This window comes from Hetaerina americana, unplaced genomic scaffold, assembly GCF_022747635.1.
Source record: "Hetaerina americana unplaced genomic scaffold, ioHetAmer1.1.p SCAF_12, whole genome shotgun sequence".
NCBI classification, from domain to species: Eukaryota; Metazoa; Arthropoda; class Insecta; order Odonata; family Calopterygidae; genus Hetaerina; species Hetaerina americana.
In genome coordinates, this window is record NW_027286292.1 from 3670001 (window position 1) to 3688787 (window position 18787).

At 40.9% G+C, this 18787-nt stretch overlaps 1 protein-coding gene across 1 annotated transcript in view; it reads left to right on the top strand.

Moving 5' to 3' along the window:
- LOC139685792 (segmentation protein Runt-like) overlaps window positions 1–18787 on the top strand; it is a 51766-nt gene that overhangs the window by 27888 nt on the left and 5091 nt on the right. Inside the window, exon 3 of the mRNA XM_071582909.1 lies at window positions 17996–18175. Coding sequence (XP_071439010.1) covers window positions 17996–18175 — 180 coding nt within the window. The remainder of the gene's footprint in view (window positions 1–17995; window positions 18176–18787) is intronic.

Consider the following 18787-nt stretch of genomic DNA (forward strand, 5'->3'; position numbering starts at 1 on the left):
GGTATTGAGCATTCAATTCGCCTTCGTGTTGATGATGACATGAACGCGAGCTCCCAAGTCACCGAGTGGCGGTAAATTCGAGGCGCAGAGAATGAATTTTGAGAGGCAGGAAGGTACATGTGCTTCCCCCATCGAGAAATACCCCTTCGATGGAAGCGGGGGAGCCTACTCATGGGTGGCCATTGGCAATTAATGAGCGTGATGGCGCGAACCTCATCGCCGCATTTTGCGAGAGCTGAAATGCATTCACATTCGGTACCGGCCCTGGACCACATGTGTCCGACAGTACTTGATCGGGCGATTCCCGCCGAGACCCCCGCCCGAGCTCGAAATGGCGAACCAATCTACCCACTCGGCCATGAGCACGGTTTTAGAGGGGGGACGCGAGGAGAGAGTGGGTGTGCTCGCAGACACTTGGATTCGCTTCGGGAGCGATGCTGCCGCCGCGCACTGCCGCCTGCCTGCTCCACACGGTCACTTCACGCCCTCTCGTGCTCCCTCGAATGGAGCCCGCCGATCGTCACGATGGCGAATTACCGGACGTTGGGGTGGCAATGCAGCAGATTCCTGACCTGCTTGCATCGTCCAAGTGCGAAACTCCTTTGTCTATGCATTAGGGAATGGTTTTATAGACCGCCTGATACTCAAGATATGAGTCATCACTACGGGGCTTAGCCTTAAGGAGGGAGGGGGGGGAAGAGAGAGAGGGAGTTGAAACCCCCCTCACTCCTAAATGCACGCGCGATGCGACGTAAATAGTCGAAATTAATCTCCTCCGAGTTTAAGAGCTGAAACGGCTGTGTGGCGATCGTGGCGATTCAAATACCTGTTTCGAGTTTCAAAGTCACAAAACTTATCCAATTCTCTTTTTTCTGTTTCAGATGAACTGATTTCCCAATGTATGGCTTTTTGTTATCTATTTATTTATTGCACATATCTAATTGCATTTCTCTGATTATTAAATTATCGAAGGAGCCCTGAATTAGATGTAGTATGGTTGATATTTTGGAGCATACAGTTAACGTAATTAATATTCTTCATCGGAGAGAAATTTTTACTGCAGTTAAAATAGCTCTTTTCTGGAATCTTTAAGCCGTGATGCTAATAATAGTCCAACCCTTGTGTGAGGAGTGCCTCTGTTACATTTGAACTCAACGTGTGTGGTACTTGATGCTCCAGATTTTCTTGAATATTTTTCTGGGGGGTTCTTGTGGTTAACAATCCCTGTGAATTACAAAAATATAAATTTAGTAAGCTGAGTGAATATTTCTACCTAATCCTGCTCTCTAATAGGTGCGGGGATGTTATTTAATTGGATGCTGAATTGATACGTAGTTGAATTTGTAAATACTGTAATGAGCGCTAATAAATAATATTAATGTGACCTCAAAGGGTATTTCTTCTTTCTTTATTTATGTTGCACTTAAGCAAGCGTATAGAAATGAATAATATATCTATGTATTGGGCTTTATTGTGTTAAAAAAGCAATTACTTATTTCTCTTTATATCTACTATTTTCTGGCCATAAATATGATTTTATGGCCACATTCATTATCTGGGCATTAAAATTTGCCTAATGTCGAAATTGTAGTATTATTAAAAGGAACTATTTTGTATCAAAGATTTCTCAATAAAAGTGTAATTGATACGGCAAAATTCCTCTGCAAGTATGCAGTAAATACGGTTGTTTAATATTAGTAATCCGCATTAGAAAGTAAATAATACACTTGGTAAAAAGGTTTATCAATTTCTTTGTACCGATTATCTAATTAGCATCCAACATACATACTTTTCCATCCCGATGGGAGTAGTTGAAACTTAACTACCTAAATTTCTTTCAAATCCCTAATCCATATCGTATTCTAGAGAACGATTAATATTTTGTTCGTAATCAAAAAGGATAATGCATTAGTTGTATGCGTACGTCTATCCAATCACTCCAGGGATACTAGGGACAACCACTTGCCCTTCAATTTAAACTTTTGCCAAACTCCTGAATCCCTATCAACCTCTATTCACCAATCGTCCATTTAACCCGTTTATGACTATTTCATTACCAAATACACAATGGGAAACCTGTACCTGAGACACTGTGATATGCCTTATATTCACTAATCAATGCCAAACATTCTATGCAGGGCTCAGCAATAACACTTAACTTACAAGTAAACAACCCCCGCGGGAGCTTTTCACAAAATTTGTGTTTATAGGTGGCAGAGTGTGCTAATCTGCATGACTAGCCCTTCAACGCCTGCATCCTCATCCTTATCATCCAAGGGACCCTCCTCGGGTCAAACCCATCATATGAGTTGGCTTACATTTCAATTTTGAAATCCCTTTGCATACCCTGACTTAACCTCCCCTAGCTTCCTATTCTCCCTTTTTCCCTCTCATCGCTACCCTTTGACGCCCTTCCCTTCCTCATCCACTTGCCTCCAAACGCATTTTTCCCCGAGCAATCGCGCTCCCCGAAAGTCAACATCGTACCGAGTCAAACACCCTCTTCCAACTCCAATCTCCCCAAACCCCAACTACTAACCGTTACCCTTTTAACCCGGCTGTGATATTCTATTGTTGAAGGAGAATTCGTAACTAAAAGTCACGAATACCAACTTGGGAACTCGTCAATCACCATCAACCATTACATGAACTAACCCGCGACGTTTTATATCTTATTAATTCAATTTTTCCGCTGGTGAAGGAACCTTGACGTAACGGGAAAACAAGAAGAAGAAAATGAGACGGAACGAAAAAACCCATTTTCCTAATTTTTGGACAAATTACATCCTTCTTCTAGGCAAATAAATGAGGTTAACCTCGGTCATGTGGATTCCAATGTTCACAGTTGACGTAAATTATTCTTATCATCAGTTTGAACCACAGTTGTTCCTCTCAATTTCCCATTGGTTTACACTAGCAAAGATAATGTTTTAAATTATATTCTCTTGTCATCATCAAAAACGTGTCATTTGTATTTATCACGCTAAACAACACTATTTCTTCCCCTTCTCATTCGAACAATTCTACATGTTCCGTAATGAAACTTCTTTCTACCAAATTACTTTATTGTAGATCCGCGGGTATTTCCAGAAATATGTATATTTTTAGTTGAAGTCAATGAGATGAGGTTTTGAAAAGGTTGTTGGTTGCACGGAGAAAGCCAGAAAAATACTGGAGTTCACCTTAATCCCCAGATTTAAGCCAATTTACTCTCAATTTCATTTTTTCTAAAACATTTAAGGTTTAAATAATATTCTATTGAACATACTATCTCACACAATGAATCAAAACTGAAAATACAGTTGGCAAGAGAGGCATTGGACCCACGAAAAAATTCTGAATTTGGTGACGCCTAAACCTCGGCGTATTAATCATAACATCGGGATAATAATTGCCAGATATATCAATCGGAAACGCTAATAGAGCATAAAATTGACTAAGTGAATCTCATCTGTAACAATTTCAAATTAGGGTGTTATTTTTTTCAACACATGAAGAATTTGTCTATGGGCCAGGTGGCGTCAATAATCTTCAGTAATATTTACTATATGTACATGTATACGACATGTAAAAGATAATTCATGAATATGTATTAAATTATACGGAACGGTTTGGAAATAAATGTTATATTATATTTTCAGAATGAAGTCAACTTGGTGGGAAAAGAGAGTGAGAGAATATTTGATATTTAAAGAGTAAAGAATTTCCACGCTAACTAAAGTGGTCGAGCAAAAATCTAGCGATTTATCTGCTTTGATAAAACCCGTAAAATATTTTCATTTAAAATGAATTCCTTCAAAATGTTGCATGTTTCTGTCGTTGCAACACGATAGAAAATAACTTTTTCTTTGGCATATTTCTGGAATGCTCAGTCAGTTAAATCTTCAGTAGCTCAACTTGGACTCGTAGAAAATGTGCCATACGCGCTCCATATTCAAAAAGAAAGAATTGGTTTAAATTATCCATATTATATCAATTGCGTTGACGTATCCATCTTTATTTTCTGTAAATCAGCTATCACTGTATGCACTCGAGCCCTTTCCAAGGACATTGAGACAAGAATTTTCATACACCCTAAAAGGACGAGAACGTGCACCCAATACCATTATAAAAGACACCGATTATGTTGTACGAAAACCTCTCACTTCTTAGAATACCATTGAAAAGAATACATAAAAGTTTGTTGAAATTGGGCATAAAAAATGGGTGAATATCAAGCACCAGCGGACAGCGATTAGAATTTCGCACAGGAAGTCTCTCAGCACGTGTACTCATTTATTTTGTCAAGTGGGTGTGGTATAAGAGTGTTTCTGTGGTCCGTTTCACGGCAGCAACAGTGTTACATAAGGACACTAAACGCTCCTTGTGCCGAGGTAAGGTATTCGATGGTAAGAGATGGAGAAGGGGAGCTCTTCCAGAATTCGAGGGGGAACAGAGCGGAGGGAAGCAGGCTTGGGGCATATGCTTGACTCGGCTGAAAGAAGAGCCTTGGGGAAACAAATATTTGAAGCCTCAACGACATTTGATGGTTTCGCCGTCCCCGTGAAGTTTTCAAAGATGTTTCTCCATTATCGGCTAAACACGCATTTCAACAGATTCATACAAGTATATGTTTCTAGTCCTTTTATAGCGATTGCAACGTGAGCTTATCATCCTAGTAAATCACTGGTGAGTATGTTACGTCAGCCAGGTATTTTAGATTGAATTCTGCTCATCAGAATGAGTTAGAGTTATTTACCGTGTCTTCAACGGAGATTTGATTTATTCATAATTAAAAATCAATATTCTACCGAAATAATACAATCATGAAACTTTTGCTTGATGGTGGAATCGAAATTGATAGCCAAATTTGAAGTGAAACCCGCTTTTTTTACCCGCTGTTTCGAATAAACTCTGGTCAGACCAGCCCATAATTAAGACCTTGGAAATCTTTGTTACCACTTTATTATTACTACGAATGAATGTGGATATTTAGTACGTATGTGTTCCTTTAATTGTGTTTTTGTGTGTAAACATATGCATGCGCAAAAGCACATAATATAATATACTCTATTTCTTCATAAATCTACATAAAATGATTCGGGATTTGGCTTTTTTTCAATATTGAATGCAGGAAACTAGATACAACGTTTAAACTTGAGAATATTTATGATGAAACAATTTAAAATCATTAATAATTACTGTTAAATTTAATTTTTATTAAAATAAATTAACACGGTTTTTGTTGCTGTAAAGATGGCGAATCACTCAGCACCGGTTATTGTTTTGTGAATATGTATCATGCGCATACAGTAAAGCATTACCTGCTTTAAGAACTCTAAAAAGAAACAAATACTTCATGGATCTGTTTTCCTTGCTGAGGTTTTGTGTATTTTTCCAACTCTCGCCGATTCAAAGGTTCACTTAAAACGTCAAATAGACTTTTTACGCCCCCTCTAAATAAAACTGTTTGACGTGAGTGTCAAAAAAGAAAACCAAGTGGACAATAAATCACTTGGCAATAAAGCTCCCTGTAACCTTAAAATGGGTCACAACCCTGGTACGCTTACGAAGTGCGGTGACGATGAATACAAATCTAGCTGCGAGAAGCAAATGGAAGTCGTGAAATATTATGACTGTCTAACTTTTTTCCTGGAAACTGGTTACAACATGTACCTATTTCTTTCTGCATTCGGAAGAAATAGGTTCATGAATTTCAGCTCATGCAGTTTGCTAGTACCTACTCTGGAAAAAAAATTTTGTCAATTATATTGATAGTTTAAAATATCCTGGAACGAATGCGTACCTATCAGATGTGAAACTTTTGAGCCAAAAATGTATGGAAATTTGGATATTGTTGCATTTTTATGGAAAAGTGGACTTCATTTCAAGGTTCGTGCAGTGAGATGAACAATTTTATCCTCTGCCGAATGAGGGAAACTTAGCTTTGGTATATTAAATTTTACGCCAAGCTAATCTTCCTCTATACTAGGTTTGTCTGGAAGGTGCCCAGCAATGCAATATTTTGAGAAAATAGTCTACCTAGAAAATTGACACCTTAGTCCCCTTCGTAGTACTTCCTTTGGGACCTCACACACTTATCCCAGCGTCTCTTCCACTTTTTAAAACAATCGGCACAATCCTTTTTCATATTTGTCATCAGCTGCATGCTTCCTCGCATTCTCTCTCTTCTAGCCAACATTGAGAAAGTCGGGTTGCAGTTTGAGGCACTTGCTCCCTGCCGCAAATGGTGACCTCGGTTTTCCAAAAAAGATAGGACATGAATCATGGCTCTACGGCTTTAACCCTGAAACAAGAGTCTTTTTCGGTCAGTCTGCCCAATATTCGGTTTACGAGACAAGGGAGAATGCGACGAGGAAGGTGATTACTGTTCCGAAAAGGACTTTCCCCATTGTTCTGAAAAGTTGAAGATATTCTGGAGTAAGTGCATATGCGATGTCCTAATGGGAGTACTTCGAAGGGGACTAAGGCCTGATTGTTCTAGGTAGGCTTTTTTTCTCAGAATATTGCATGGCTGGATACCTTCCGGACAGCATTCGTATACGCATGTATACCCACCCGGACGCGGAAAGTGACAAGCCACGCAATTTGTGAAGAAAATAGTCGACCTACAACAATGAAAACATATTTCCCTTCGAAATACTCCCTTTGGAACCACACTTATCCCAGCGGAAAAAGCCAGAAGTCACTAAGTCACTGGGAGCGGTATCAGGACTGTATGATGGCTAAGCGGCTTGTGTGATTCTATGTTGCGCCAGAAAATCCTGCACCGCAGGTGATGAGTGGGCAGGTGCATTGAAATGGTAAAGGTGCTATTCACAACTTGCCCCGAGCTGCTTCCGTTTTACCCTCACTGCAAATGCCGGCGAAGAACTTCGGTGTAATTCCCCTTAGTTATTGTTTGACCTGGAGGAACATACAATTGACCACACCTTCGTGATCGAAAAAGATGGCCAACATGACTTAGATGTTGATTCGACTTTGCCATGGCTTCTCCAGACGAGCAGAACCAGGCATGTTCAATTGGAAACTGAGCTTTTCGTTTCATGGTTATAGCCGTAGACACATGACTCATCTCCAGTTACAACCTTTTTTTAGAAAATCTGGGTTATCGTTTGCGCCATGTAGCAAGTCCCCTGCAACTGCTGATGAATTCATTTTGGCTCTTGGAACGGCAGCCGTGGAACGAATTTTGTAGCCACTCGTTTCATACAGATATCTTCAATTAAAATCTCAGATACAGTAGCTTTTGGAGATACTAGATTTGTGTCTAACTCTCGCCCTGTAAATCGTCGATTTTCATTAATTGCAACTCGTACGCGATCGGCATGTTCAGGGATTTGTTTGGTTGATGGTCATTCAAAATGTGGATCGCTCACCACGAATTTGGGTCCAACTTGAATACATCGATACCCCGTTTTATTTCAATATCATCGATACCCGTCGTGTTAATCAAGCGAATAATTTCTTCGAATGAATGCCCAAGTTTAAAGCAAAACTTGATGCCAAGTCACTGATCCTTTTCCTCAGTTATATTGCCTTGACGGTAAGACAATGCGTTTCACTTCTAAAAAAGGAGTCTTGACGGCAGTCTTGACATTTCACGCATGCGCGGTAAGGTATCCTGTGGTTGCTACTCAGTTTCGTGGAGGTCACGCAGCACGTTATCGAGAAATTCGTAATTGCTGAATATATACATATATATATATATATATATATATATATATATATATATATATATATATATATATATATATATATATATATATATATATTTTCAGAGTCATTACTTCTATATCTTCCGATGAAGACGGAGCAGAATTCCGTCGAAATGATCAAGAAATAACGTGTGAGTGATATTTTAATGTGTTTCTATATTGTTTGTTGCTGTCCAATTTTATACATATATATATATATATATATATATATATATATATACTCATTCTAACACGAAATCCCGCCAAACGGCGAATAAATACTCATATATACAGAAACAGATATAAGGAAAAGGGATAGGAACACATATAAAGGACGAACACAATAGAGGTGGGGAAGGCGGAATCGAACGGATCACAAGAGTAAAAATATTTCCTCAACCGGGACTCGAACACCGGATCTTTCCACTTGCCGGGCGGATGCTCTTAACCACTTGAGCTATCGAGGATAGTCAATTTACCCTGAGATCCGTGGGTCTAATATGTCGCCAAGCGCCCCGATTCTTTCAGCCAAGAGATGGCGTCAGGGGGCTGTTTCACCCACCAAAGGAGAAATAGACAATACACAAGGAAAGGAAAGGACAGTGGGTTAGAATTCATACAACATCATACAGGAAAGGAACAGTGCGTTTCGTGGCACGCATAGCCAGAAGAAAGAGATGAGCCACATTGGCCAAATACACATTCAAACACGAAATCCCGCTATCCTCGATAGCTCAAGTGGTTAAGAGCATCCGCCCGGCAAGTGGAAAGATCCGGTGTTCGAGTCCCGGTTGAGGAAATATTTTTACTCTTGTGATCCGTTCAATTCCGCCTTCCCCACCTCTATTGTGTTCGTCCTTTATATGTGTTCCTATCCCTTTTCCTTATATCTGTTTCTGTATATATGAGTATATATATATATATATATATATATATATATATATATGTATATATATATATATATATTAAGGTAATCTACCGGTTAAGGTAGGTTTTTGGATGGACACAACTACCAAACAAACATTTTATTACTCCTAACAAAACACAAAATCCATCATCCTACTCTATATCAGGTCCCTATTCATCTCTGAGTACTTTCTTCCTCCCTTCATCCCATCCAACATCGCTATCCTGTTCCTTCCCTTTTCTCTTTTCCCCAACATTCTTCCCTCTATCACAGTCTTCAACACCCCACTGCCGGTCAACACCGCCTTCATCCACTTTTCCTGCCTCCATAGGATTTCTCCCAACAAACCCCTCTCTTCGCCCACCATACCAAGTACTTCCTCATTTGTTTTCTTCTCTGTCCATTTCACCTTCTCCATTCTTCTCCACACCCACATTTCAAAAGCCTCCAATCTACGTCTATCCTCCTGCTTCAATGACCACGTTTCCGCATCGTACATAGCTACGCTCCATATCAAAGTTTTTACGAGTCTTTTCTTAACATCCTTACTCAACGTCCCTGTCATCAACTCCCTCCTCCTTGTGACAGCCTCTTTGCCTAGCGCAATTCTTCTCCTTACGTCCCTAGTACTTTGACCGTGTTGGTCCAAAACACTACCGAGATACGTAAACTGTTCTACCTGCTCTAGCTTTTGCCCTCCTATTTTAATGTTTAGCTTAGCCTTTTTGTTTCTAGAAAATCGCATAACCTGTGTTCTTTAAATATTTCTGGATAGAATTATTACTTATTCTTCCGACTAGGCCACAGTTCAGATTAGGGAGTTTGTGCTGCTTGACTGCCAAAAGGTGAGGACGTTGAACGCGAGTGCCACTTCTCGTTTCATTTTCCCGTGGCTTTTAGATTTTTCCTAGCGTCTTTGCTGGTGGACGGCGGTTCCATGTACAATCCTTCCTTTCTGCACGCTCTCGACCTCCTCCCCCAAGAGCTACTCTCCCAAGTGGATTTAATCGAGGCTCCATAGTTGACTAATGTTCCCACTCGATTGGAAAATCTTCCATCAGTGGTAACCTGCACTGGTTCGCCTTCTCGCTGACCGCTCGGCACTTGAAGACGACGCCTGCCGTTGCCCAGCGCCCACCGCACTGTGGGACGGCTGGTGGTGGGGAGGATGGGTTGGGGGAGCATTCCAAGGCGCCCGTCATCTCATCGGGAAATGCGACGGGGTGCGGTAGCAGCAGCAACAGCGGCGTCTGTTGCCACATAAACCTGTTGGCGGGCACACAAAGGGTGCCGCCACACCCCACCTCCGTAAACAAATGAAGTAGGCTAGGGATTTATTTTATGTTGTGGGCAGCTGCCGTTCCAAAAAAAGAGATGCTCCCGAGGGTTTGGTGAGTTAAATTAGTGGCCGTGGATAGGAGATTGCGGGGGCGGCGGGTGGTGGGTGGACGGGGGAGAGGAGGGCGGAGGGATGGTTTGCGGGGAGCGGGCGCCGGTCGACTTTGGCGCGGATTCCGGGTGCATGGCGTGCCCCTCTCCATGTGACGCCGCCCGACCCCGCGGGATGAGGGAGAGTTGAAGGTCTCCGATTTTTGGGAGTGCAGCCACCGTGGTGTAAGTACGACTCCAGTTGGCCAACAGAATTTGGTCTTGTTTTTCTTTTGGTGCCTTGAGGAATGATCGAACCTATCGTACGTAATCAAGGCAGGCAAATTTCGTTAACGAAGAATTCCCTTCGAAGAGGCTGAAAACATACGTAAATATTGCGGCACAAATTGAGCGGCATGGAGGAGGAAATCCCGACAAATTACGGACGTGAGGCTTACTGTTATCAGGCTGAAATGCAAAAGAATTGTGATGTTTTCACGCGCAGGTTTTGTTTTCGGCGGCATCACTAAAACCTTCTACTGGATTTTGGTCGATTACCCATGAAGGAGGTGTGACTAGTCATTGCCCTTTATAGAGGATGGAAATACCCGAATTTGAGAAGGATTTTCCGTTTTGTAGAGTGTGAGTGAAAACACCAGAAAAGTATCGATTTCCCAAGATCGCACACACCATGTAAGTATTTATGAGTGCACACATATACACGTATGTGTGTGTATATATATATATATATATATATATATATATATATATATGTGTGTGTGTGTGTGTGTGTGTGTGTGTGTGTGTGTGTCGTGTGGTTCGTGTGTATTAGTGTGTTATACACAAATGCATTGAGTATGTATGTCATCAAATTTATCACATTAATTAAGTTCCCGATAGTTAGTGCCCCCCCCTCCCAGAAATAAAATTGGTTCCGTCATTCTTCAATATTGCAATTAGAGCATATATTTTGCTATTATTAATCCCGGAAAATTCCATCCTATGATGCACAATCGTTTACAGTTAGCTAAAATGATATTTGAAGCCTACATTTGCTGCTCCTTCATTAGGGATGCTACGCTGTTACTGAAATAAACTTATTTTCAGGAAAATCTTTCTAATTCCATTTGATGTTCCCAATAGACATTCAGCAGGGGGTGGGCTCTAGACAAGTCCTAATGCCTCACCATAATGTCCAACGGATATGGTGCGATCATCTCCCATTTCTGGAATAGATAGTCGAGAAAAAGAGTTAAAGTGGCAAATCAATTAATCATATCGGCATATCAATATGAATGATTTACATTTCTTCCGTAGCTTATATACATAATATGTACGTGATAGTAGTGTCTGAAGGGGACAAAAGTCTACCCAGTTTTCCAAGGGCATATATTTATTTCGTTTTTATAGAAGGAAATTTCTGAGTCGGTAACATTTGTATGTCACAAAGCAATGGACATTTTTGAAGTTTTCCTTTATAGTGTACCGACTGAACCACCCTTTTCGTATTTCTATAACATTTATCAGCCCTGTTATTTTTGGGTCCCCCTTATTTCCATATCGATAAGATTTCGATGTATTCCTCTCCATTCCGCACGGCCCCACTGCCTCTCCACACCCCCCGCCCAGATAACCTCAGGGACGCCATCCCATAAAGTTCTCATCTCGTCAAAAATAAATGAGGCAAAATTTATCGGCTCCCGAGTGACGCGGGGACTCCTCCACCCATCCGTCTTTGCCGTGAATGGGGGGCCGTGTGTGTCTCACCGCGCCGCCGCGCCTCTTACAATCTGCCGCCGTCACGGGCTCGCCGACGGCGGGCCGTGTTTTGCCTCAATTTTGTTGTGAAGCGGGGAGTAGCCGGACTCCGTCGCCGGCGGCATCGTTAAGTCGAGAGAGCGGCGGCATTAGACCGGTCGTGTGCGTGGGCGCTCGTGAGAGGGGCGTGCGAGTTTGGGGGTTGCGTGGGCTTGTGGGAGGGAGTACGGCGGGAGGGAGGAAGAGGGGGCTGGTGAGGCGACAGACTTGGGGGCGGGAAAACAACTCGGGGTGGGTAGTGTTTACACTAGCGGGTGGTTTTTAGGAGGGAAGCGACTTCAAAGCGGGAGCCGTCGACAATTAAACTGTTTTATTGGCTAGGTTTGGGTGGACGGTGGGGTCGGGGGCAGCGGCGGGCCTCTCTTGCCTCCGCCGAGCGGCCGAGAAATAGGCTTGAAGCATAAACACTCGCCGGATACATTGGTCAACACCAGCCCGGCTACATTTCCCTCCTCGAAACAGCTCGCCCGAAAATAGTGCACTCGAGGTTACTAGTGTGTTTTCGGAATGGCAGACGAGTCAAAGGATTAATCAGCGTCTGGTGGAACCAGCCAGTCACGCATGAATACATTGGAATCCCCGAACGGATCGTGTTCATTCATCTACTCCTTCCTGCTCAATCCATTGCGATAAAAAAATAATCGAATCTTTCAGCAGAAAAGTCGTTTCCAATTACTACAGCCGCTGGTATTCTCCTTTCCTTCTGCTGTTCACTGGAAACCGAGAGAAATTTGAACAATATTTGCCGAATATCCATTTAACTGCGCGCTAGATCAGGGTGCATGAGACGGATTCCCACGACTAGTCCATTCACAAAATATGTTTTGCGAGCAGACTTCATAAATTCCCAGCATTAAATTGAAAAGTGTTCATTGAATTTTCATGCATGATTGAGGTGTGGGTGGCGAAATTGCTATTTTTTTTCAATCTAAGCCTTAACAATACAGCTTACATTCGAAGATCCCAAAGTTAGGGTCTTTTTTACGTGTAACTTGTGATAATGTGTTTATTCAAAGCGGCGAAGTCCGCATATTTAAGTTATACCGAAAGCAATTGATGTGAGTCGTTAAATAGTTTTTTAGAGCTATTCTTTTAATAAAGGATAACTAATGAGACAATAGATACGCCCTGGTAAGTTTAATTACACCTACGAAACCTCTTGTCTTTTAGTCTTTCGTGCTGAATGCTGACGTGATTAGTGGACATAAGAAAAATCTTAGCAAGTGTTTAATATTTTAAATCATTTTAGACGGACATTGTCATCATGATTCCAAATGTTTCATAAAAACTAATGGTTAGGTTGAAGAGGGTTGGTTCTCTGGAGAAGAAGCGGCATTTAAACGTCATTCTTCTTTGAAATATTTTCCCCGAAATGTATTGCCATCCTTCACAAAGTCTGTGAAAACGCTTTCAAATAATCGAAATTTCCCTAGACCGTTTTTGCTATTAATGCCATTTGACAATAGGGTGCAATCGGGCACACAAATGATGAGTAGCCACTGGAGAAAAATAACTCATTAATTGAACAGTAGAGAATGCCAAACAAAAAGGCAATTGAATTTTGAGAGGCATTTTTACAAATGGTAGTTAAAAGCATGAGTAAATACCAGGCTGCGAAGCGACACGGGTGGCATGCGTTTTAAATCTCCGTGTAAATTTAAGCGAGGGCTAAACTTAATTCCGCGTAAACAAATAAATTTTTAAGTATCAATGAATTCTTCATTTATTCAGGACACTTCCATATTTAAATTTAATGCCTCCCCTCCATTTTATTTGCCCATTTTAACTAGTGATTCGTACTTTTGACGTAAGTTTGCTGGTATCAAAATTTCATGGCAATTTCAGAGCCGAAGTACAATTTAAAGGCAAATGATAAAATAATTTTAAATTGGACGCTGTGGATGGTCATAAGTTCGATTCATAATTTTGAGTTTTAGCCATGGGGATTTTCAGCTTTGAATGGTGATAATATACGCATTTTCTACTTCCAATGCATTGCATTATAGCTTCACTCTCGTCCCTCATTTGTAAAATGGACATAGAAGATGGGACTGCTTTTGGAGGGTGGATAGGCGCCTCAGGGTTAGGCAACCCATCACAGTTGTGTTTGTTCTTTAAGTTCTTCAGTTAATGGGTCTCTATGGAGTCTCCATTAAAGAATCTACCTGCTAGTAATTCTTCATTCCGTCTAATATCGTTTAAAAACCACCCACTTTAGTGGAAAAACGGTATTAGCGAAATGCATATTTAAGCATTTATATACGGGATATCCATGTTTTCATTAAATTACATTTTCTGTCCATTTTTGAATATTTTTTAATTAATAAACCAAATAGGAATTCAATAATCACCATTAATTACAGCGTAAATTTTGAACAAAAAATCGCACCAGTGAGGAACATGGTGTTACGGGGAGGGTCATGTCCTAGAAAATGTTTTATCTCATTTTCTCCCAATGGAATCAACATCTCTGAGAAGTGTCTTACTCCTTTCCTTTTACTTTCGTAAATGAATTACTTAAACAAACTGCTTAATATCTGTCGCTTTGATTGCTTTCGGTGCAGCCTAAGCATAGGAACTGAGTTACTTCGGAATAAATACCAAAGAAGTAACAAATTATCCGTGGATCAGGCCGTATCTTAGGAGAATTCGCTATTTATTTCCAATACACGAGCCCCAGAGGTGAGGAGGATTCTAATTAGAAAAATAGCATAAATATTTGCTCACGAATCTATGACCAACTTTCACAAGTTTCTGCATGCAATTGGTGCAAGTTTGCCCTTACTTTCGATCCCAATTATACTCATTAGCTCTGCGGGCGTTCGTCTGGAAACTATTAAACGATGAAAGCTTCATTCACCCGTCATAATGTAACCAGCTCCAAGTGGTTCCCCTGTATTACACGCATAATAGCCATTCTTCTCCAAAGACGTTTTTCGAGGAAATTGGAACTCATCCTCCGTAAAGGTTTTCCTAATATTCTGTTCCCCAAATAACACAGTTTAACAACCGAGATTTTGATGTCTCCAATGACCTTATTAAGAGGTTATAAGAATTTCTTTTCACGTGCTCATTTGATGAGAAGATACCTATGCAGAGGATAGGATGGCAAAGGCCCGTGTGCGATAGTCCAGGAGAAAATTCCACGGAAGAATAAAAAAAAGCCCGTTGGCGGTTTGTTTAAGAATAGAATTCCAACCTATGAAAATTCCACTTACTTCAGAGGTGCAAGCACGTATGCATACCGCTTATTTACATCTAACAATCGTTCGTAAGGCAAGGTATATCACGTGGGTGATTTGTCGGATACCATCTAAGTCCTAGATACTGAAGCGTTTGCCTATCATATAGAGATGACCCATGCCAATAAAGGCAATAATCACTAATCTTAAAATATAAATTTTAAATCTAGTTTCAGCGGTTTAAGTCACCATTCAATGTGACTATTCATTAATTCCCAACGATTAGTTGAAAATATCATAAAGTTGTAATACTGAGTATAAATCCAGTCCTCAGAATAGAAAGAGTGACCGCAGAATGACTGCAACTTATCACGTATTCCGTAAGTGGGAGAAAAAATGGCAAAGTATACGACCTGTAGTGGGAGGAATGTGCTCCTAGCTTCCTGCCTGGTTGCCGGTATAAATCCCGTTTGCATCAGGTTATCGATCATTTTGCAGCCAAAGATAATCTCTATTATATCCCCGACTCTGGGCAGCAACGCAAAAGTTCGCAGCCCGAGAATTCCACCTCCAGCACAAGTGGCACCTTTTGAGGGCGTAGACCTGTAGAGGACGATTGGGCTCTCGTTCTTGGAGTGCTCTTTGCATGAATTGTTCAGTGACGTATGCAAATGGAGAGAAAAAGGAAAGGGAGGCGGAAAATCTGCAGCAACGGGAGACTAGTACGGCCGAGGGAGAACTCGAACGCGACTCTTTCTGCTGTGATTCCAGTCTCTGAAAATTGATTGATTTGGGGAGTGGGTGAATGAGGCCCGGAAATTAATTTCTGTTCCGGGTCGAAAATTGCTCGCCGTCGGCAATCCGCTGCCTGAAAATATAAGACCGGTCAAGCATAAGGAGAAATGCCTACGTTTACATTACACGTAACTTTCGAATGCATGACAACTCTCATGTTGTAATGGTTTATCTTTACGCGCCAACTTCACGTAGGGCTCTAGGTGCAACTTCCAAGCCCTGAAGATAATTAAAAAAATTTAATATCCAGTTTTTGCGGATTGGTTTCTTCAGCCGTTATATATCGTTAAAGGCTTACGATGTACGAGTCGCTAATTTTTACTCTGGCTACAAGCAGTTAATAATATATCCACTTGATTCCATGGCCTCATCAGATGGAATGCTTCTGGAAGATATTTTGCATATTTCGAAAGTAGTTGCTTACAGCTACTGCTGTGAAATGCACATGAATTGCATCAAAAATGTACATGTATATTACTAGAGATACTCTTATACTGATGGCTGCAGATTAGAGGTGATGAACAGGCTAACGAAGGAGCATATTGCAAAGGGTGTCACAGCTAGGAATTAAAGGAAAGCACGAAATTATGATTTCCTTAAACAGTCTGGTTGATGGAGGCAAATATAATGTTGGTATTAGTTTTTATTCTAAAATGGGACATATTAAGGAATACGTGAAATAAGGCCATCAGAGAATGATGAAATTTATACTGAATGCAGAAGAATGGAGGGATGCAGTAAACCAATATTAGGATTGAAATACTTATGATTACAATGATGTATTCTAAAATCTGCTGTGTAATTCATAAAAGTGAAACTACTAAAACGTTGCCCATGGATACCTACCACGTCGTCACATGGGAAACTACCGCGCGGATTTAACGTTTTCAGTTAATGAATGAATCAATCATGGTGGCAGAAGATAAGACAATGGGCCATTAACTGAGCTGTGATGGAAGGCGACTTAACTGCTCGAAGGGTTCGAGAAGTGACTTGAATATTGAGCAGGAATCGAACGGACTGTAGAATTATGTGTCGTTTCCAGATTAAGTATAAATGTCTCTCGCAGTGAAGTGTGGATCGAGGTAAGTGAAAAGCAAGACACCTTCGAACTATGGTCGATGACATTTTACAATCTCCAACCCGTCAAAAACCATGCATAGCAGAAATTACCCGCTTTTATTCCTTCACAAAAGTAAGCAAATTCAGTCAAATTTCAACTTACTTGCTGGTCTAATGCGTGACTCTTCAGGAAAGGTTGACAAATCGATCAATAAAAGGATGAAAACGCAATCAAGGAAAAACAAGATGCACTGAGAAAAACTGCCGATAGAAAATTCTACATTTTAGGCTAACCTTTGCTTAAATGGGGAAGAAGGTAGACAAGATGATTAGCGATGGATTAAGGTTGCTTGGGGAACCTTGGGGTTATAGTGCGGCAGGGAATTGTCCCTCTGATGCAGACTCAAATTGCTTTTCGGGCATAGCTAAGCACGGTATGATCGACTCAAACCATGGTTAAGTGACGAGAAAGGATTCGCCATTATCATGATCACCCACCCACCCCTTTCCATAAATCCACCCATTTTTTGATTCCCACCTCTTTCTATAAATGTTTTTCGATATTCCGTCGCCTATTACCTCGAACCTCTGTGACTGTTCAGGAAACAGCGAGATACTGGATTGATCATTTACTAAACTCAGAAAAAATAACAAGAGGATTCAAATCAAAAGATAAGTTAACGATTAGTCTAACCGTTTGTTCAAAAGAGATGTATTCATTTAATTCAATAGGTTTACTTGGGTATTAAAGATATATACTTACTTATAGGAAAAATTCATATGATAAAAAAAACACGATGCTGAGGGTTTCCCTTCCTAGGCACTGAAGTAGCAATTGGTTTTTGATGCCACTGTACGTTTTTACCCATTTCTTTTTTTATGTCACCGAAACCCTTCAGCAAATTCATTTAAAATAATCCGTTTCATTTTACTCTTGGGACAACTTTCATTTGGATCTTAAACCAATTACTAATTTCCTGATCTAACATAATGACGAATTTATGGTACATAATTTTTTTGGAAATGAGTAGTCCTCCCGCTTCCATCGAATCGGAAGTGAAGGGAGGAAAAACTAAGTCCTCGTTAAATGAGTGTCTTAGTGTGGGAAGCAAAAATTTGTATTCGGTTGAATATCTTCTGAACGATCATCATTTCTTCGTCTGCAGGACTCCACCACCTTCTCCCCGGGCAGCACCCTTCTGCCTTCGGGACGTTTGCCGCCATGATGCCACCTCAGTGGCTGGACCCTGCGGCTGCCTACGTCACGGCGGCTTACAACTGGGACTACTTCCGAAGGCCGGACTTAACGTCCTGCAAGCTTCCGGGTGCCTGTTCGATCGGGAAAGGTAAGTAATGATCACGGCACGCGGTGAAGGTTTCCTCACCCCCTCCCCCTCGGCGCATAATTCATCACACGTCTCCAGGGAGATCTTATGTTGAGCACTTCATTCTGAAGCCTTTAAATAGGATGAATGAATACAGATATGAAATTTATATTTCCCACCATAACACCTTTTAGATGTTAGATATTGCTGAATGCACAGCAAGCTTTGAATATACATATGGTTCAGAATGGACTTTCAGTAGAGATATTCGGGGTTCAAATCATTTGCTGAAAAAAATACGTGTAAAACGCATTATCTTCAATGCGCTCAATTTTATTTTTCAAATTCGATAGCACCCGTCTACGTTTAGTGATAGGGACTGGACGGTTGGCATTCACGTTCCCAGTGCCATTTTTTCCTTTCAGTGAGTAATTAATTCATAGCAAACATTTGAGGACTTTTGATATTTGTGTTATTCGTACCACGAGAATGCTTGTAGGATACAACGGTAAATTGTCTATAAATCCGTAGGAACTGATATCACACACGTGAACACCGACTGAAGGTTTACTCTTGTTATATGATTTAAACTTCAAAACTGAAATGGTCGCAATTTGGAGACTGCGAATGGAA